This window comes from Scyliorhinus torazame, chromosome 21, assembly GCF_047496885.1.
Source record: "Scyliorhinus torazame isolate Kashiwa2021f chromosome 21, sScyTor2.1, whole genome shotgun sequence".
Lineage (NCBI taxonomy): Eukaryota > Metazoa > Chordata > Chondrichthyes > Carcharhiniformes > Scyliorhinidae > Scyliorhinus > Scyliorhinus torazame.
In genome coordinates, this window is record NC_092727.1 from 13,117,505 (window position 1) to 13,138,788 (window position 21,284).

The following is a 21,284-nucleotide window of genomic DNA, read 5'->3' on the forward strand; positions in this document are numbered from 1 at the left end:
CATTCCAGCTACAATCAAGAGGTCATGGCTTTGTTTTCTAGGGTGGAGGAAGCTAAGAGGATGAATGGGAATATCTACCCTGAAACAGACACACAATTTTGTTTAGACCCTGCTCTGTCTAAAGACTATCACTTTCACACACAATGGGCAATCAGAACAGCCAACTGTCTTGGCCATGAACTGCAGCTAGCATTATTGAACTGACACTCAGATCTATCAGCCTTAACTGCGATGTGCTTTATTAGACCTGGTGGAATAAGAATATCACTGGGCAACTTGGGGTGAGGTAGTGAACAGATGGAAAGAACTATATGGACCAGCTGATGCATATGATGCTTGTCATTGAGCAGAGTAAGCGACAGGCTTAGAAAAGCCTGTAACCCAGACCTCAAAGATGTTCCTGAATCGGCACATTCTGTTTCCGCAGATTAAGCTTAATATCAAAACAGAAACAGGTCTTTCCCATTGCTTTTCTGTTTTGCGATTGTGTGTATAATAGAAACCTATTTAGTGAAAGGGTTGGCAGGCAGTAAATATTGTTTCCCGCAAGAAATGTCAACTGATGCCAAGTTAATTCAATTCAGGTGACATACATCTGGACTCCCATTTCAATGTAGATCAGGACTGACAAGTCCCTTGTGGCACTGTCCGTAAGAACCTGGGGCTGGATTCTCCCCCTCACCCCCATCCCCCCGACGCCGAAATCACGTGGAGGTGATATTTGTTTTAAATTCAGGAATGTAAAATGTAAGTCAATTCGGAGCACAAAATATACATTTTTTTCAATTGCCTCCCCTTTCACATCTTTGTTTAAAATAAATTTAAAGTACCCAATTCTTTTTTTTTTCCAATTAAGGGGCAATTTAACTTGGCCAATCCACCTAGCCCGCACAACTTCGGGCTGTGGGGGTGAAACCCATGCAGACTAGGGGAGAATGTGCAAACTCCACAAGGACAGAGACCCGGGGCTGGTATCGAACCCGGGTCCTCAGTGTCGTGAGGCAGCAGTGCTAACCACGCCACTCCTTTCACATCTTCATGTACTGAAGGCGTTGCCTCATCTCTGGGCCAGTTGTGATCACTCTTCCCCCTGAATTAGATGAATGTGGGTTCAAGCCCACTTTGAGGAATTGAGTTACATATCAGGACTCCAGTGCACTTATACACTGTTGGAGATGCTGTCACCTGGATGAGATATTAAACCGAGGTCCTGTTTGCCCTCTCCAGTGGAAATAAAAGATCCCATGGTACTGATTTGAAGATGAGCTGGGGAGTGATCTCTAGCCTCCTGACAGACATTAATCCCTCGATCAGCATCCCAAAAACAGATTACCTGGTCATCATCACTTTGCTATTTCTGGGAGCTTGCTGTTTGAAAATTGGCTGCTGCATTTCCTACAACAGCAACGACACTTCAAAATTACTCCACTGGCCGTTGTCCAGTAGTCATGAGAGATGCCATGTAGATGCAAGTTTTTCTGTGGGAGGAGGGGAGATGTTTGTTTTTCCCACAAGCTTTCAACAGCTTCTCGTCCAAGTGGGCATTCTTAACGCGTGAGCCGACCCAATTGACCAAATACAGCGTGCCCATTTCGCACCATTCCATCCACTATCCAGCATGAACCATGCGGTGGAGTGCAGGAACAGCTATTGGGTGCCATTTTCTGATGGCCTCAGGAGGGTTTTGCAAGTCGGATGTCAGTGAGGAGGTCTTACTTCTCATCGCATTTGAGCACTTTATGCTATATGGCGTCAACAGCAACTTCACATTTATATAGCACCTTTAACAGTGTAATATATTAGCAAACGAGTGATTATGGAACAAAATTTGACACCAAGCCAAAAAGATACTAGGACAGCTGAGGTACATTTTAAGGGGCGTCTTACGTGTTGTATTACACTACAGCGAAAAATTTAAATTACAAAGAAAAATATGTATTACAATCCCAGACAAGGGGCGAGATTCTCCGAACCCCGCCGGGTCGGAGAATCGCCGGGGGCTGGCGTGAATCCCGCCCCCGCCGGTTGCCGAATTCTCCGGCACCGGATACTCGGCGGGGGCGGGAATCGCGCCGCGCCGGTTGGCGGGGCCCCCCCGCGATTCTCCGGCCCGGATGGGCCGAAGTCCCGCCGCTAAAATGTTTGTCCTGCCGGCGTAGATTAGACCACCTACCTTACCGGCGGGACAAGGCGGCGCGGGCGGGCTCCGAGGTTCTTGGGGGGGGGGCGCGGGGCGATCTGGCCACGGGGGGTGCCCCCACGGTGGCCTGGCCCGCAATCGGGGCCCACCGATCCGCGGGTGGGCCTGTGCTGTGGGGGCACTCTTTCCCTTCCGCCTTCGCCACGGTCTCCACCATGGCGGAGGCGGAAGAGACTCCCTCCACTGCACATGCGCGGGAATGCCGTCAGCGGCCGCTAACGCTCCCGCGCATGCGCCGCCCGGAGATGTCATTTCCGCGCCAGCTGGCGGTGCACCAAAGGAGTTTTCCGCCAGCTGTCGGGGCGGAAATTCGTCCGGCGCGGGCCCAGCCCCTTACGGTTGGGCTCGGCCCCCCAAGAGGCGGAGGATTCTGCACCTTTGGGGCGGCGCGTTGCCCGACTGATTTGCGCCGTTTTGGGCGCCAGTCGGCGGACATCGCGCCGATACCGGAGAATTTCGCCCCAGATCCCAACAGTAACTCGGATACTGGACAGTAACGCCAATATTTTATTTTAATTTTGTAAGACTGTGAGCAAAGAATACCTCCCTCCAGGAGTGATTACGTGAAAAATGGGGATATGGTATATTAAAACAAACTTTATACTAACACAGTATTAAAATATCGTCAACATCGCACAAGAAAATAGCTTACAATTATCCTGTGAACAATGCTAATCAATACAGTGACACAATAACCCTTAACTGCTATCTTTATTCCCAGTCCAACAAAATAAATTATCTCGGCTCTCAATCCACTTTTGAATACAGTTAGCACTCAGGAATGACTGCTGCGCAGAAATGTCTGGATACTCTACCGTGAGAGAGATCTTTCGACACTGCTTTAAAGAAAGAGACCTGACCCTGTCAGAACAATGCAGAATCTCGAGCTGAAGTCTTTGGACACTGTCTTCATAGCCTGACTTCAATCCAGAACTAAAACTAAACTGATTCTTTGCAAAATACTAGATACTCCATTAATTACATAATCTTATCAAACTGAAACACCATGGGCAGGATTCTCCGTTGGCTGATGCCGAAACACGATTGGATGGAGAATAGGGGTGGGCTTCTTTGGAAACCGGCGGGGCGGGCAACTCCGGTGCGAAGGAGTGGCAAGAACCACTCCGGCGGCACCTTCAGGGGCTAGGCCGGCACTGGAGTGGTTTGCGCCACACCTGCCAGCGCAGAAGGGGCTTGGCGCCATGCCAACTGGCACCAAAGGGCCTCTGCCCGCCGGCGGGAGTTGGCGCATGCGCGGAAGCGCCAGCATGTGCTGGCGCCATCCCAGCGCACGCGCAGGAGGGGTTCGTCTCTGCGCCGGCCATCGCGGACCGTTACACCGGCCAGCGCGGAGGAATAGAGTGCCCCCACGTCACAGGCCCGCCCACGGATTGGTGGGCTCCGATCGTGGGCAAGGCCACCATGGGGGTACCCCCCGGGGCCAAATCCCCCCGCGTCCCCCCGAGAACCCGGGAGGCCGCCCACAGAGCCCGGTCCCACCGATAAGTACCTGTCGCAACATACGTCGGCGGGACCCACCGCAAACAGGCGGCCACTCGGCCCATCGCAGGCCGGAGAATCGCCTGGGGGGGCCGCTGCCAATGGCCCCCGACCGGCGCGCCGCGATTCCCGCCCCCGCCAAATCCCCGGCGCCGGAGAATTCGGCAGCCGGCGGGGGCGGGATTCACGCCGCCCCCCCCGGCGATTCTCCGACCCGGCCGGGGGGGGGGTCGGAAATCCCGCCCATGGTTCCGACGCTAAAATCGCGGCGGGCACCGATTTGACACCAAATTGCTATTCTCCGTCACCTCGACAGCGGCGTCAATTAAATAAACAAGTGTTTCAAACGCAGACATCTTTCACCAGTCTTCATCTGTTCCAAATAATGTCTGCACTGAAAGGTGTCTGTTAAAGATGCTATATAAATAAACCCACAAAGGCTTCCTACAACCTTGTCCTTCCTTTTGATTGTTCACCCACCCGCTGTGTGTTTCCAGCGTTCCTTTTCTTTTAATTTAAAAAAGAATGAAGGTACCATATGTTTGTTTTCTCCTGGTGTTATCTTTAATTTTCATTTGCCGTTAAAGATGACAGACACTAGGATAGGTTGCTGAGGTTCTTGGTGCACCAAAGTCTTTTGAACATTCTGAAATCTTGTTACTGTACTCCACACCCAGATTGTAATCACCATCGCTGTAGATCTGTACGGTAGCACCATCAATGTTCACTCAACAGAAAATTTGCGCAGAGCTCCGATTTCAAAAGCGCAAACCACCAACAATAATGAACCATCTTCTGTGCTTGAATAGCAATAGACTGGGCTTTCTTTTCATTGTTTTGGGGCTGGATGTACACGCAAAGGAAAGCTCCAGGTTTTGTGCTTTGGGAGATGGATATGATTGTGTGCGTGTTTTTACATAAATATATCGGGCCGGATTCCCCGGTCCGCCAGCACCGCGATTCTCGGCGGCGCAACGTTCGCTGGCGTCGGGATTCCATGTTTGCTGTCGCTTGTCAGTGGGAATTCCCATTAAAGCCACTCCTCGGAGCCCAGAAACCTGCAGGCGGGGATGCGCTGCCAGCCGGAAAAGAGAATTCAACGGCGAGAGAATTCTCTCGATCATTTAATAATAATAATCTTTATTAGTGTCACAAGTAGGCTTACATTAACACTGCAATGAAGTTACTGTGAAAATCCCCGAGTCACCACATTCCGGCGCCTGTACGGGTACATAGAGGGAGAATTCAGAATGTCCAATTCACCTAATCGCACGTCTTTTGCAACTTGTGGGAGGAAACCGGAGCACCCGGAGGAAACCCTCGCAGACACGGGGGAGAACGTGCAGACTCCGCACAGACAGTGACCCAAGCCGGGAATCGAACCTGGGACCCTGGAGCTGTGAAGCAATTTAGCGGTTCTGCTCAGCCCAGTTAACAGCCCTCTGACCTGTGGGTTCACTAGATTGATTTGAGAGATGACGGGTTTGTCTTACGAAGAGAGATTGAGCAGTTTAAGCCTATACTTTCTAGAGTTTAGGAGAATGAGAGGCGATCTAATTGAGGTATATAAGATGACAAAAGTTACAAAGTAGTTGTGGAGTGGATGATTCCTCTTGTCAGGAAATCTGGAACGAAGGGTCATAGTTTTAGGATAAGGGGCAGCAGATTTAAAACAGATATGAGGGTAAATTACTTCTCTCAAAGGGTCGTGAGTCTGTGGAATTCACTGCTCCAGAGTGTGGTGGATGCCGGGGCTTTGAGTAAATTTAAGGAGGAGGCAGACAGATTTTTCGTCAGTAATGGGTTGAAAGGTTATGGAGAACGGGCAGGAAAGTGGTATTGAGGCCGAGAGGAGATCAGCTGTGATCATATTGAATGGGCGAGTGGGATCGAGGAGCTAAATTGCCCACTCCTGCGCCTAGTTCTTATGTTAATAAGAATCTTTATCATTGTCATGCGTAGGCTTACTGCAATGAAGTTACTGTGAAAAGCCCTTAGTCGCCACACTCCAGCGCCTGTTCGGGTACACGGAGGGAGAATTCAGAATGTCCAATTCACCTAACAGCACGTCGTTCGGGACTTGTGGGCAGAAACCGGAGCACCCGGAGAAACCAGAACATGAGCTCAAAATCTAGGCTAGTAATGACAAAGCCAACTCGCTGCACCAATGGCAGTCTTGTGTTCATCCACCTAGGCGCTGAGCACTGATATTACCATTCTAAATTCTCTCACTCCTGCATTAAGACACTGATTAAAGCTTACCTCTGGCTTGGTCACCTATCCAAACGTCTCCGTGGAGTTTCTTTCTGCCTCATTTCTCTCAGCGAAGGATCTTCAGAGGTTTAACTAGGCTAATTGCACTTTTTATCATTTATTCTCTGGTGGGATGTGGGCGTGGCTGACAGGCTCAGTGCTGTGTTGATAGAGCTGTTGGCCTTCTGGTGAGGTGGTGAATAAGGCCCTGCCTACTCTTCCAGAGAGGTAATGTCAATCTACCTGAATCATAGAATCATTACAGTGCAGAAGGGGGCCATTCTGCCCATCGAGTCTGCACCGACCCTCTGAAAGAGCACCCCAACTGGGCCCTTGCCCCCACCCTATCCCAGGAACCCCACCTAACCTTTTGCACACTAAGGGGCAATTTAGCACAGCCAATCCACCAAACCTGCACATCTTTGTGCAGGAAACCGGAGCACCCGAAGGAAACCCACGTAAACACGAGGAGAATGTGTAAACTTCACACAGACAGTGACCCAAGAGTGGATTTGAACCTGGGTCCCTGGCACTGTAAGGCATCAGTGCTAGCCATTGCGCCACCCTGCTCTAGTTATTCAGATTAAAAGATCTCATGGCCAATTTGTAAAGAAAAGGAAGTTCTGTCCGGATCTTCACGAATATTATTCCCCATACTCAGCAACAATTTACATTCAGTTAGCACCTATTTGGGGTAAGACAACCTAAAGCGTTTTGTTGGCTTGTAAACTGGGCAACGATGTGACACTTAACCAAAGGATGAAACATTAGGACATTTGAGCAAGCACTTGGACAAAGAGATAGGCAGCGGAACTCTGCGTCGGCGGGATCCTCCGCTCCGCTAGCGGTGAACCCACTGCCCGCGGGTTTTCCGACGGAATGCGGTGGCCATAATGGGAAATCCCATTGACCAGCTGCCGGGATGGAGGATCACACTGCAGGCAAGGGCGCACAGCACAGGAAAACGCGGCTGGCAGACCGGAGAATCCTGCCCATGATGCTGGTCAAAAGAAATCACCAGCTATAAAATAATAGAAATTGCCAGTCCAAAGACGTGCAGGTTTTAATGGGGTTACGGGGATAGGGTGGGGGAGTGGGCCTGAGTAGGGTGTTCTCTCAGGTGGGGGTGGGGGGGGGGGGCGGTCGGTGAGACTCGATGGACCAAATGGCCTCCATCTGCACAGTAGGGATTCTATGGTTCTGTGAAAATTGATGCACTGTCTTCACATTTCTGTCCCCCCTCTATAACGCCGAGACGGTCTCCTTCCTCTTCAAAAGGACTCATTACAGTAATGTGTATTTTTGGTAGTTGACAAAAGCTAATAAGAGTCTCGCAGTAACACTTTCAAGTTACTCCTGCAATCGTGAGATCACAGCAAATGGTTAAAAGTCCACTGATAACCTATTTAAATGTACAGGCGTCCCACCAAAGGTAGGCCGGCAGTTAGGATACTGCAAGGTCTTTTTGCAAGCGGGTTCAGTCCATGTGTCGAGCCATCGAAATAAATAGTGGCTTATTGGACTGTGTTAAATCAGGACCTTTCTTCCCTCAGTGTTACTTTCAGCTGACATAGCAACAGCCTGTACAGCTGCAGTGTTTCCCCAAGGTCTGACTGTAGAGAACAGCTGATTACCAATGCAAATATAATCTGTTTGAGATGAGGAAGAGTGTGTGTCTGTCTGCTGCATGTGAGGGTAGTGTTGTTTGACCACCAACAAATATTGAAGATCCGGTTTCATACTTATCAACATTGATGAAAATCATAATTTTTCTCCCCGTTTTATTGAAATGTCATCGTTGCTCCAATCTTTACCTCTCTTCATCCCCCCTTATCTGTGACACAGAGCGAGAGAGATGAACATCATCAGGAATGATACTCAGAGATCTCAAACACGCTGATAACCCCCCTCCCCCACTCTTGCCAAGAGTGCGCACTCTCTGTGGTAAAATAGAACGCAATTTCCAGTCTCATTATGTTCAAAATAACTGAGCATATTATGAGAAAAATAGTTTTTGTTCCTGCTGCACAGCCAGAGTTAGAGCTCGTAAAATAATCGGCTGACATCTCTGCTGTTAACTCTTTGATGGCCATCAGCCATGATTTTGATCTCCTGCCCAAATTTGCCATCTCCCGAATCTTGCTGTTGCAAATGTATTTGTAACAATTATCCTGTAGTTACTGGTGTGATCCGAAGTGGCAAGTTTCTCTTCCCATGACTGCAGGATTAGAGGTATAGACCGAGACTCCAGCACTCTGCTCTGCTTTCACCTATATCCACAGTTGCATAGTTTTAACTCTCTTACCTCCTTCCATTCCTTCCTCTCTTTCCTCCTTTACTTAATTTATTGCATTCGTTCCTTCTCTTAACCGGTCCCTCTCCCTTCCTTCTTCCCTGCTTTCCATCCCTCCCTCCCTCCTTTTCTCCCTCGCTCGCTCCCTCCTTTTCTTCCTTCCTCCCTCCGCTCCTCCTTCCCTCCTTTCCTTCCTTTCTCCTTCCCCTCCTCCTTCCCTCCTTTTCTTCCTTCCTCCCTCCCTCCCTCCCTACCTCCTTCCCTTCCTTTCCTCTCTCCATTCCTTCCTCCTTCCCTCCCTCCTTCCCTTCCTCCTTCCCTTCCTTCCCTCTTTCCCTTCCTTCCTCCTTCCCTCCCTCCTTCCCTTCCTTCCCTCCCTCCTTCCCTTCCTTCCCTTCCTTTCTCCCTCATTTCCTTTCTTCCCTCTCTCCCTTCCTTCCTCCTTCCCTCCTTTCCCACCTTTCCTTCCTCCCTCCTTTCCTGCCTCCCTCCCTTCCTCCTTTCCTCCAATCCTTCCTTTCATTCCTTCCCTCCATCCCTTCCTCTCTTTCACCCTCCCTCCTTTCTCACCCCCCTCTTTCTTCTATCTTTATTCCTCTCATTTCTTTTCTTTTCCTGTAACGTCCAAACTTGTCTGTCCAGGTTGACCTAGCCCAGGACAAATCAGAGCTTGAGCCTGAGAGTTAACCGGTCTGGGAAACCGCTCCACATTAAGCAGTGTGCGTACCATACCACTGAAACATCAGTGAGGGATGCCAGCTTGCCGAGACATTTCAAAACTCAGTGCTTCAGGGGTCTCCAACTTTATTTTCGCCGCTCACATACATCAAACATACATTTCTAAAAGTTTTCAAGTTCTTTGATGTAGAGGTGGCAGAAATACATGTGCCAGTGGGTGAAATATGTCCGGTAGCGGCATTGTGGACATCAAAAGATGCCAAACAGTGCCCCCTTTAGGATCTCATATCAATGTCACGTTAACCCAACCAGCATTTCCCCTGCCTGTCAAACTATAAAATGCAATTAATAATGAATTACTACCCTTCCCTGTTCCAGAAATATTACACGTCAATGTTTCTTTGACTTCTTAAGTCTTCATTATACGTGTTGACAAAGGACATGTGTAGCTGTAATTATGTGATGCGAGTAAGCCACTGTTTATCTGCCTATCAAGATGAACAAAAGCTTTAAATTGCCCATGCTAATTTAAAGCGGTGATTGTTCTGATCAGATCCCCTGGGGTACTGCCAAATCCCCAGATCCCCAGGATGTGCCACTGTCCTGGGACAGTTGCCAGCCTCCATTTTGTAGCTCTATCTTTCCAACCCAGCCCTTTATCTGCTCTCTGACTGACCTCAATGTTCCCTTCCTCTTTATAATTTGGTGACTGTGATGTGCTTAACCCCCCATCACATCTGTTTTTCCACTGCTGCTCATTGTGTCAAAGCTCACTCCCCCAGTAAGAAGAAATAATTTCCATTCATATAAGCGCCTGTTCACGCCATCGAGGGCAATAAAGTGCGTTTTGAAGAGTGTTAATTTTGCAATGTCATGCCCAACTCTGTCATTTTGACGTTCGGGTGGAAGAAAAATGAGCAGCAAAGTGAAGGAGGGGGTGAAAGACTAGCACGAGAGAGAAAAGAAGGATGCGCATGAAGGACAGAGAATGCAACTTGGTTGTTCGAAGAAGCCCACCTAATACGTACACCTGACCATAGAATAGAATCATAGAATTCACAGTGCAGAAGGAGGCCATTCGGCCCATCGAGTCTGCACCGGCTCTTGGAAAGAGCACCCTACCCAAGGTCCACACCTCCACCCTATCCTCATAACCCAGTAACCCCACCCAACACTAAGGGCAATTTGGGTCAATAAGGACAATTTATCATGGCCAATCCACCTAACCTGCACATCTTTCGACTGTGGGAGGAAACCGGAGCACCCGGAGGAAACCCACGCACACACAGGGAGGATGTGCAGACTCCGCACAGACAGTGACCCAAGCCGGAATCGAACCTGGTACCCTGGAGCTGTGAAGCAATTGTGCTATCCACAATGCTACCGTGCTTCCAACTATTTCTTCGTCAGTGAAGTGGTACTGGGAGGCAGTGGCGTAGTAGTATTGTCACTGGACGAGCAATCCAGAGATCCAGGATAATGCTCTAGGGACCTGGGTTCGAATCCCACCATGGCAATTGGTGACATTTGAATTCAAGGAAAATCTGGAATTAAAAGTCTAATGACGAGCATGAAAGCCATCTAGTTCATTAATGTCCTTTAGGGAGGGAAATCTGTTGTCCTTACCTGGTCTGGCCTACATGTGACTCCAGGCCCACAGCAATGTGATTGCCTCTGAAATACGCTCAGGGATGGGCAATAAATGCTGGCCCAGCCAACGACGCCCACATCCCACGAACGAACAAAGTCAATGTGTCAAAAAAACGTGCACCCAGTGTTTGATCCACCCTTCTGGTTTTCAATCTGGGTTTGATTGTCAAGGCCTGTCTTCAAATGAAAATCTAACTTTACCTGCTCATAATGGCATCCTTGCTCCAAGGTTTCTTACTTCATTTATATTTTTGAAATTAAAATGTACTGGCGGAGTGCAATGTCCTTTACAGTTCCCAATACGGCAGAGTTTAAAGCTTTGTTTGTAAGAATTCCCAGAGGATGCCTAATGAGGAGCTTGGATTCTGCCTGTGCAATGTTTTTATTTTCCAAACCTTTTATTCCCTTTTGTTTACCTTACATGTGTTACATACATACAAATCATAGAATTTACAATGCAGAAGGAGGTCATTCAGCCCATCGAGTCTGCACCGGCTCTTGGAAAGTGCACCCTACTTATGCCCACACCTCCACCCTATCCCGTAACCCAACCTAACCTTTTGGACACCGACGGGCAATTTAGCATGACCAATCCACCTAACCTGCACATCTTTGGACTGTGGGGAGGAAGCCGGAGCACCCGGAGGAAACCCACGCACACACGGGGAGAAAGTGCAGACTCCACACAGTCACCCGAGGCCGGAATTGAACCTGGGACCCTGGAGCAGTGAGGCAGCAGTGCTAACCATTGTGCCGTGTTCTGTACAAGTCTATTGCTGACAGATTGTGGGGCAGTGTGTCCGTTTTCTAAACTAACCCTGGGGTCGCTCCAAAACAAAAATCAGAGAATTATATTTTTGGAGAAAATTCCATTGTTATCAGTACCTAACATTGAAATAGATTTGTTGGAAAATTTGAAAACTGGACAGAAAGAAGTACTTCCCGATACTAAGATAAAGCAATATTCCACCGCATTCTCTGGGGCCAGCCACATCCCACAAACACTGGTGAAGCTTTTTTTGATAGGGTTGGTTGGGAACTGATTTTGGCTAAGATTCTTAGCAAATGCATTATTGTATTAATTAAATTGGGAGATCCAGTTAGCCTGTAAAAAGAGTATATTGTACTACAGAAGCAATTTGTATTGAATTAATATATTTAATCAAATCACATTGGTGTAGTTTATTCAAAGGTTTTATATGTTGACTAACTATAGTATTCACAGGTCTCCCTGGCACCAGGTATTCCTCCGTTACTTTGATTTGAATGAGTTTCAAATACATTGAAACTCACCATAAGCAGTCAGTAGCGGCGATGTTCAATAGAGAACCAATTTATAATGACCAGGGAAATCCTCGGTTTAATCACCAGTGTAGTCTTAAGTAAGTCATTGTAAGCACGAGTTCAAACAGCATTGTTGTTACTCATCCAAGATTTTTGGACTATGTGGGCGTGTGGATTCATTGCTCACAACATTGGATTTTACCACTAGTAACGAGGGTAGAATCCATAGAATCTCTGCAGTGCAAAAAAGGGCATTTAAGCTCCTCAGGTCTGCAATGACCCTCGAAAAGAGCACTCCACCTCGACCCATTCTCCCGCCCTATTGACCATGGCCATTCCAGCTAAACTGTGCCTCTTTGGACACTAAAGTGAAATTCAGCCTGTCCAATCCACCTAACCCGCACATCTTTAGACTGTGGGTGGAAACTGGAGCACCCGGAGGAAACTCACACAGACACGGGAAGAACGTGCAAACTTCACACCGACGGTTACCCGAGGCCGGAATTGAACCTGGGTCCCTGATATGCTTGTGGGCATCAAGGGAGGGCTTTGGGTGCGATGCCCAACACAATCCAACAACCTGTGATGTATGGCCAGTTGGAGTAGTGCTTGAGGAATCTCTGAAATGTGGCAGCGACTTAAGGAGAAGGTTAACACTGGGAAGTGAAACTATGAACTATATATGGATTTTGAACGTATGTGTACGGAGGTCTCAGCCTCCGCCTGGGCCAGGATCTTTAGGACGGCGGGATTTCCTGTCCTACCGTCCGAAGAGTCGGGGTTGGTTGGGGGGGAGGGGCAGAAACCCTTCACCAACACTGTCTGCTGTGCTGACACTTCACGCTCCACTGAGTGTTCCTTAGCTGTAGGCAGGACTTCCACCCCTCACTCAGGAGGAGTTCCCGCGTAGAGAGTTGCCGGCCAACCTGCCCCTATAGAACGAACAACAATAAAAGGTCCACCACCACCATGTTGAGGGCCACACAAGGATAGGCAGCAAATGTTGACATTATTGATACCCACACCCACAAGCAGTACATCTCTTCAAAAAACCTTCCAAAGTAGTTTCAGTCGGTAATGACTAGGAACCTCACTAAGCAAAGAGACTCTTGCTGATGTAAAAGTTAATGTGACAAACCTGAGCAAGAACTTAACTGTCCTTCAAAGTGATTGACGTATTGAGATTCAGCTTGAAATTCAATTTGCCGAGCTAATGAGACATCAATTTTATTTTCTCTGTGCCAGGCTTTGTGCTGCAGTACTCGGTTGATAACAGTGAAGAATGGAAGGATGTCTTCATCAACCCCACTGAGCATTCGTTCAAACTGGACCACCTCAAATGTGGCACTTGGTACAAGGTGAAACTGGCTGCCAAGAACAGTGTCGGAGCTGGACGTATTAGCGAGATTATTGAGGCCAAGACTCATGGAAGAGGTGGGTCAGGAACAAAGGATAATCTTTTCAGGTGCAAAGCGTGGAGATGAAACTAATACTGCATTTTCTAGATTAAAAACAAATGCTAACTGACTTGAGACAATTTATGCTGCTTTGTAGGAAGACTTCAGGGGCGAGATTCTCCGACCCCCCCCCGCCAGGTCGGAGAATCACCGGGGGCTGGCGTGAATCCCGCCCCCGCCGGTTGCCAAATTCTCCACCACCGGATATTCAGCGGGGGCGATCGGGGCCCACCGATCCGCGGGCGGGCCTGTGCCGTGGGGGCACTCTTTTCCTTCTGCCTTCGCCACGGTCTCCACCATGGTGGAGGCGGAAGAGACTCCCTCCACTGCGCATGCGCGGGAATGCCGTGAGCGGCCGCTGACTCTCCCGCGCATGCGCCGCCCGGAGATGTCATTTCCGCACCAGCTGGCAGGGCACCAAAGGCCTTTTCCGCCAGCTGGCGGGGTGGAAATTCGTCCGGCGCCGGCCTAGCCCCTCAAGGTTGGGGCTCGGCCCCCAAAGATGCAGAGCATTCCGCACCTTTGGGGCGGCGCGATGCCCAACTGATTTGCGCCATTTTGGGCGCCAGTCGGCGGACATCGCGCCGATACCGGAGAATTGTGGCCCAGAATTGTAGCAGAACCTTCGAATTTCCAGGGTAGAAAAGAGCACATTTGGCACGTTGATCCTCTACTGGTTCCTAGAAACGGATATCCAAACACCCATCCTTACCTCTAGTGTTGCAAGTGTTTCCCATTCATGTATATATCCAATTCCCTTTTGTAAGTTACTATTGAATCCGCTTCCATCACTTTTTCAGGCAGTACATTCCAGATTGCAACAACATTCTTTTCACTGACTCTCTGGTTCTTTTCTAAATTATGCTAAATTTCTGACCTTTTAGTTACAGACCCACCCAAACAGTGCAAACAATTTCTCTTTATTTATTAATATTTATTCATTATATTTTTTTTATTTTCCCTATCAAAATGCTTCCGAATTTTTAATACTAATAAACCTTCCGTATCATTATCTGCTCTAAGGTTAGAAGAACTCCAACGTCTCTAGTCTTTCCATGTAACTGAGGTCACTTTTCCCTGGTACTATTCTACCGGAGCTCCGATACACCCTCTCTGGGGCTTGACAGCCTTTCCGACATGCAATGCCCAGAATTGGTTGCAGCTGTGGCCTGACCAGTGACTGGTGAAGGCTCAGAAGAACCTTCTTGCCTTTGCACTCTAGGTCTCTGTTTATAAAGCTGAATACCTGTCTAATATTTTTTTGTAACAGCTTTATCAATTTGTCCAGCCATCATCTGGACTGCAGCAGTTTAACAAGGCGTCTCACCAACTCCTTCTCAAGGGCAATTGGAGATGGGTGAAAGAATGCTGGCCTAGCCAGCGATGCCCTCATCCCATGAATGAAAAACAATCTTTGGGGCTTCATGGATGTGACCCCGAGGGTCTGTCTATTCCCTTAAGGTTCCATCACTTTGTTTACATCCCAATATTTCCTGAAACATATTTCAGATAAATCACAGCCTACGATTTGTGTCCTTGGTTGTCAACGAGAGGAAACAATTGTTTAAGGGTATAAGGTAGAACTCCCAGATCAAAATATTTGTTTTCTGTATCTGAAATACAGCATTCTAATTTTAGAAGTGACAGTTATTAATGAGCATTTTACTCAAATGCTCCCAGTGACCTCTGGTGCAGGCTGAGAAAGGTGACGTTGAGCTCGGGCGTTTAGAGTTCGGTGTCTACAAGTGTCTACAAGTGACAATGGACACTGTGGTCTGGGTCCCGGCACCGAGGCTGAGATCCAGCTGTTATTAGATCCATGCTCAGATGGATGGAGAATGCCAGTCAAAGGAAACGGAGCTGCTCCCACTTTTAGGGACCTTCTGGATCGGCGTTCAAGACTGGGAGGACGGGAACATACAGACATACATGCGAATGAGGGGCCTAAGGAGAACACTTGGTCCTCCAGCCTGCTCCACCATTCAATAAGATCATGGCTGATCTGATTGCAATCTTAACTCCAAATTCCTGGCTACCCCCCAGAACCTTTCAACCTCTCGTTAATCAAGAATCTATCTGGCTCTGCCTTAAAACATATTCAAAGGGGCAGTGGTTAGCACTGCTGCCTCATGGCGTTGAGGACCCAGGCTCGATCCCGGCCCTGGGTCACTGTCCGTGTGGAGTTTGCACATTCTCCGCCAGTCTGCGTGGGTTTCAACCCAGAAACCCAAAGATGTGCAGGGTAGGTGGATTGGCCACGTTAAATTGCCCCTTAATTGGGATAAAAAAAAGAATTGGCTACACTAAATTTTTAAATAAAGAAAGTAATTAGTGAATCTGCTTCCACTGGCCATTTTGACCGTGCCTTCTCAATCACAACAACTTGCTACGTGGAAATAAAACTTCTTTTGCTACTTACGTTAAATTTGTAACCTCTGCCGACTGACCTAAGCCAGCAAAAACATTCTCTCCTCGTTTATTCGATCAAACGGGGCGTGATTTTGAGGAAGATCGGAGCTGGGCTTGGATAGCATTTAGTTCCAAGATGCCCTTTAAGGTATCAGTTGCGGCTGAGGGGGAGCACTCTTGTATCTGAGTCAGAAGATTTTGGGGTCATGTCCTAGTCAAGGGGCTCGAGCACAATTCTAGGCTGACATTGTGAATTAGGTCGACTTTTGGATGAAATGTCTCTCCTCTTAGGTGAATGTAAAAAATCCCATGTGGCTGTTTCAGAGAAGTGCAAGTCCCCGGTCTCCCCAGTGTCCCGGCCGATATTTATTCCTCAGGGGCAGCACGGTTGTGCAGTGGTTGACACTGCTGTCTCACGGCGGCGAGGTAACAGGTTCGATCCCGGCTCTGGGTCACTGTCCGAGTGGAGTTTGCACATTTTCTCCGTATTTGAGTGGGTTTCGCCCCACAACCCAAAGATGTGCGGGGTAGGTGGATTGGTCATGCTAAATTGTCCCTTAATTGGAAAAAATGAATTGGGTACTCTAAATTTATTTATTTTTAATTCAAAGATTCTGCTTCCACTGCCTTTTGAGAAAGAAAGATCCAGAGACTAGCGACCCTTTGAGAAAAAACATTTCTCCTCATCTCCGTCTTAAATTAGCGACCCCTTATTTTTCAACAGTGACCCACTAATTCTACATTCTTGGACAAGAGGAAACATCTTCCCCACACTTACCCTGTCAATACCCCTCAGGATCTTAAAGGTTTTGCCTCTTCTAAACTCTAGTTGATACAAACCTAACCTCGCCAACCTTTCCTCAGAAGACAACCCGCCCACTCCTGCTAGTAGTCTAGTAAACCTTGTCTGAACTGCATCTAATGCATTTATATCTTTATTTAAATAAGGAGACCAATACTGCACACAGTACTCTGATTGTGGCTCACCAACGCCCTGAATAACCTCCTACTTTTTAAATCAATTCCACTCACAATATACAATAACATTCTATTAACTTTCCTATTTACTTATCCCACCTGCATATCAATCTTTTGCGATTCATGCACTATAACTCCCAGATCCCTCTGCACCTCAGAACTCCGCAATCTCTCATCATTTGGACAAGAAGCTTTTTTATTCTTCCTGCCGAAATGGACAATTTCACATTTTCCAGCTAGGAGACATGTGGGAAAAGGGCAATTTAATATCGCAGCAAACCGTTTTTTTTACAAATTTGCCAATTCCAGCATTGTAATTCTTGTCAATTTCCCTGGCTCAGGAGCCTAGAGTAACTAAGATACAACTTCGGCATTGTAGTGATCTGTACATCTGCACATACACCAGGGACTACAGCACAGATGTAACAGCCACAGCATCACTAGAGGGCAGCACCAGAGACGGGTATAAAGGGTCCGACCCAAGGGAGGATCCGCCTCTTTCAGACGCACAGGGGCCGGGATTCTCCCCTACCCGTCGGGGCGGGGGGTCCCGGCGGGATGGAGTGGCGTGAACCACTCCGGCGTCGGGCCGCCCCAAAGGTGTGGATTTCTCCGCACCTTTAGGGGCCAAGCCCTCACCTTGAGGGGCTAGGCCTGCGCCGGAGTGGTTGGCGCCCCGCTGACCAGTGGGAAAGGCCTTTGGCGCCATGCCAGCCGGGGCCGAAAGGACTTCGCCGGGCGGTGGACGTCCGCGCATGCGCGGGAGAGTCAGCACAGGGGGGGGTGTCTCTTCCGCGTCGGCCATGGTGAAGACTGTGACCGAGGCGGAGGGAAAAGAGTGCCCCCATGGCACAGGCCCGCCCGCGGATCGGTGGGCCCCGATCCCGGGCCAGGGCACCATGGGGGCACCCAAGGTGGCCAGATCACCCCTAGGACCCCAGAGCACGCCCGCGCCACCTGGTCCCGCCGGGAAGAGAGGTGGTTTGATTCTCGCCAGCGGGACAGGCATTCCAGCAGCGGGACTTCGGCCCATCATGGGCCGGAGAATCGCCGGGGGGGGGGGCCCGCCGACCGGCACGGCGTGATTCCCGCCCCCGCCGATTATCCGGTGCCGGAGAATTCGGCAACCGGCGGGGGCGGGATTCACGTCAGCCCCCGGTGATTCTCCGACCCGGCAGGGGGTCGGCAAAACCCGCCCAGGGCTAGTGAGCAGCAGCACACAGAGACAGCTCAGCATAGGCTGCTTACCTCAGCTTCTCTTGTTTTGCCTCTTGACTGTATTATGTCTGGTTGAGCCCTGGAGACAGAACGAACCCACTGAATAAAGTATTTGTGTTAACTGGAAGTCTACAATCTTTATTCAGGCTTAGAGAATAACATAGGCATGATTTTAAACAAATGATTTTAGCATCATTCTTTCCTATATAAAGCTGTGTAAATTTAATGCATAAATGAGTTAAGAATTATGGTCAATGTGCCTCTTACTTCATTCCTTTTTCACCTCACATCCTAGAACCTGCTTTCAACAAGGACCAGCATCTCTTTACCCACATTAACTCTACCCATGCCAGGCTCAACCTCCAGGGATGGAACAATGGTGGTTGCCCCATCACAGCCATCGTCATGGACTACCGGCCCAAAGGCACCTGGCCTTGGCTTACCTTGAAAACCAACCTGTCCAATGAGGTGTTCCTGCAGGATCTGCGAGAGGCTACCTGGTATGAGTTGAAAATGAGAGCCTGCAACAGCGCTGGCTGTGGCAATGAAACAACACACTTTGCCACACTTGATTACGATGGAAGTAAGTTTGGCTTTTCCGAGGGGTATGGATGGAGTACTTCACTTTCACCCATCAGATGTTCGCCTGGTTTTCATGGAAAACTTGGGGTGGGATTCCCTGACCCCCCCCGCCGGGACGGAGAATCGTCGGGGGGGCGGCGTGAATCCCGCCCCGCCGCTCCGACGCCGGCTGCTGAATTCTCCGGTGCCGTTTTTTTGGGCGGGGCAGGGATCGCGCCGCGCCGGTCGGGGGCCGTTGGCAGTGCCCCCCCCCCTCCCCCGGCGATTCTCCAGATGGGCCGAGCGGCTGCCCCTTTTCGGCCAGTCACACCGGCGTGAATTACACAAGGTCTGTACCAGTGGGACCTGGCTCTGAGGGCAGCCTGCGGAGTCCTCGGGAGGGCGCAGGGAGGATCCGGTCACGGGGGGGGCCCCACGGTGGCCTGGCCCGCGATCGGAGCCCACCGATCTGCGGGCGGGTCTGTGCCGTGGGGACACTCTTTCCCTCCGCGATGGCCTGTGTAAAGCTCCATCATAGCCAGGGCGGAGGAAAAAAAACCTGCGCATGCGCAGGAATGACGGCAGTGGTTCTGGGAACACGCTGGCGCTCCTGCGCATGCGCCAACTCGCGCCGGCCGGTGGAGGCCCTTCGCCGCCGGTTGGCGCGCCGCCAATCACCCCTGCGCCGGCCTAGCCCCTCCGGGCAGCCCGCCGCCAGATACCGGAGAATCCTGCCCCTGATCCTTCATGCAAACAGTCCAGGGTGACCTGGGACCTGGGTGCCCTATTACACTCCTAGATTGCACAGCAGAAGCACAATATTGCTCCTTCCAGATGTTTCGTCCCGAAAACCCGGAAACATTGTGAACTGTGAGGATAGTGTAGAACGTCAAAAGAGCAGAGACAATTTGGTGGAAGGGGCAGACCGATAGCAGATGAAATTCACTGCAGTGAAGTGCAAAGTGAGCATGGAGAGACAATATAAAATAGGGGGTATAACTTAAAGGGGGTGCAGGAGCAGAGGGCCCTGACCGTACATGCACTTAAATCATTGAAGATGATTGAGAGAGCAGTTAATAACGTTTACAGTATCCTGGGCTTTATTAATAGGAGCATAGAGTACAAAGTGCTTATGTTAAGCTTGTGTAACTCAGAAATTCAGCCTGAGGTGGAACAATGCCCCCGTTCTGAGTGCCGTACTTTAGGAAGGATTCAAAGGCTTTGGAGAGAGAGCAAGTTCACAAGAATCGTTCCTGGGATGAGGAACGTAAATTATGAGGACTGGAGGAGTTGGGACTATTTTTGTTGGAGGAGAGAAGGTTTGGAAACGATCTGATAGAGGTATTCAAATCATGAGGCGTCTGGGCAGAGTCAATCGGGAGAAAGTGTCCCCGCTCATGAAAGTATCGACAATGAGAGGGAACGCATTTAAAGTACTTTGTAAGAGAAGCAACAGGGATTTGAGGGAACACTTTTTAATGCAGTGAGTGGTTAGGGTTTTAAACGCGCTGCCTGAGAGTGTGGTGGAGGCTGATTCAATGGAATCATTTACAAGGGAATTAAACTGTGACTTGAAAGGAAGGAATGTGCAGGGTTATGGGGAGAAGGCAGGGGGATGGAATTCGGTGAGTTGCTCATTTGGAGAGTTGGTAGAGACACAATGAGCCAAATGGGCCCCTTCTTCACCGTAACATTTCTGTGATAAACATCGCCCCTGGACTCCCCCGCATTACTGAGCTGTTTAGCTGGTTCTGTTAAAACGATGAAGCTCGATTGGTCCATGTTGAGGAGCTGAATTCTCTTTTCTGATATTGATATTGATATTTATTGTCACATGTACCAAAGTGAAAAGTATTTTTCTGCGGCCAAGGGAACGTACACAGTAGAGAAAAGAATAATCAACAGAGTACATTGACAATGGTACATCAACAAATAGTGATTGGTTACAGTGCGAAACAAGGGCCAAACAAGAGCAGCATAGGGCGTCGTAAATAGTGTTCTTACAGGGAACCGATCAGTCTGAGGGGGAGTCGTTGAGGAGTCTGTCAGTTGTGGGGAAGAAGCTGTTCCTATGTCTGGATGCGCGGGTCTTCAGACTTCTGTATCTTCTGCCTCTTGGAAGGGTCTGAAATAGGGCAAAGCCTGGGTGTGAGGGGTCTCTGACAATGCTGTCTGCCTTCCTGAGGCAGGGGGAGATGTATACAGAATCAATGGGAGGATGGCAAGGAGGTTGGGGGTCATCCATTCTCTGACAGATATTTGGCGTTCCAAAGTTGGAGCTGGCAAACCGGCCAAGATTACATAGGCTAGCTCATGGACATAACCTAGAATGGTCTTATCAGCAGGGCGTGTATAAATTCTACTAAGTTATGTCGGTTTCACTGAGTTAAAGACCCTTTATTAGTCTGCGGTGAAGTGAATGCGATTGGACTGCAAGGGCTGAAAAAATCTGGGAAATTAAAAAGCAATTGGCAAGAAGGAGGCCCGCCAATGTTTATTTTCCTGATTGTCCATTCCACGTCATGGCATCATTCGGGCAGGTGTGACCAGGATGGAGAAACTGAAAGAAAGGAATGGGAGGCTTACATGAATGGGTTGGGAAGAAGTATAATCTTGATAGTTGTGGGAGTTGGTAGATTTAGAATAGGTGTCAGTAGGCAGCCTATCCTCAGCGATCGAGCACGGAGCTCAGGAAGGGAAGGAAACAGATTGAGAGGTGAAAATGCGATGCCTGGGAAATGACATTTTCAAGGTTAGAAGAAGTGCAGGGAGCAAAATGAAATCAGTGACAACATCAATGAAA

The 21,284-nt window shown here is 49.1% G+C and overlaps 1 protein-coding gene across 2 annotated transcripts in view; it reads left to right on the forward strand.

The window, feature by feature from the left end:
* The window catches only part of dscaml1 (Down syndrome cell adhesion molecule like 1), a 692,721-nt gene that overhangs the window by 618,696 nt on the left and 52,741 nt on the right, over positions 1 to 21,284 (forward strand). For both annotated transcript variants that reach the window (XM_072486516.1, XM_072486518.1), the window contains exons 25-26: positions 13,104 to 13,292; positions 18,216 to 18,503. In XM_072486516.1, coding sequence (XP_072342617.1) covers positions 13,104 to 13,292; positions 18,216 to 18,503 — 477 coding nt within the window. The remainder of the gene's footprint in view (positions 1 to 13,103; positions 13,293 to 18,215; positions 18,504 to 21,284) is intronic.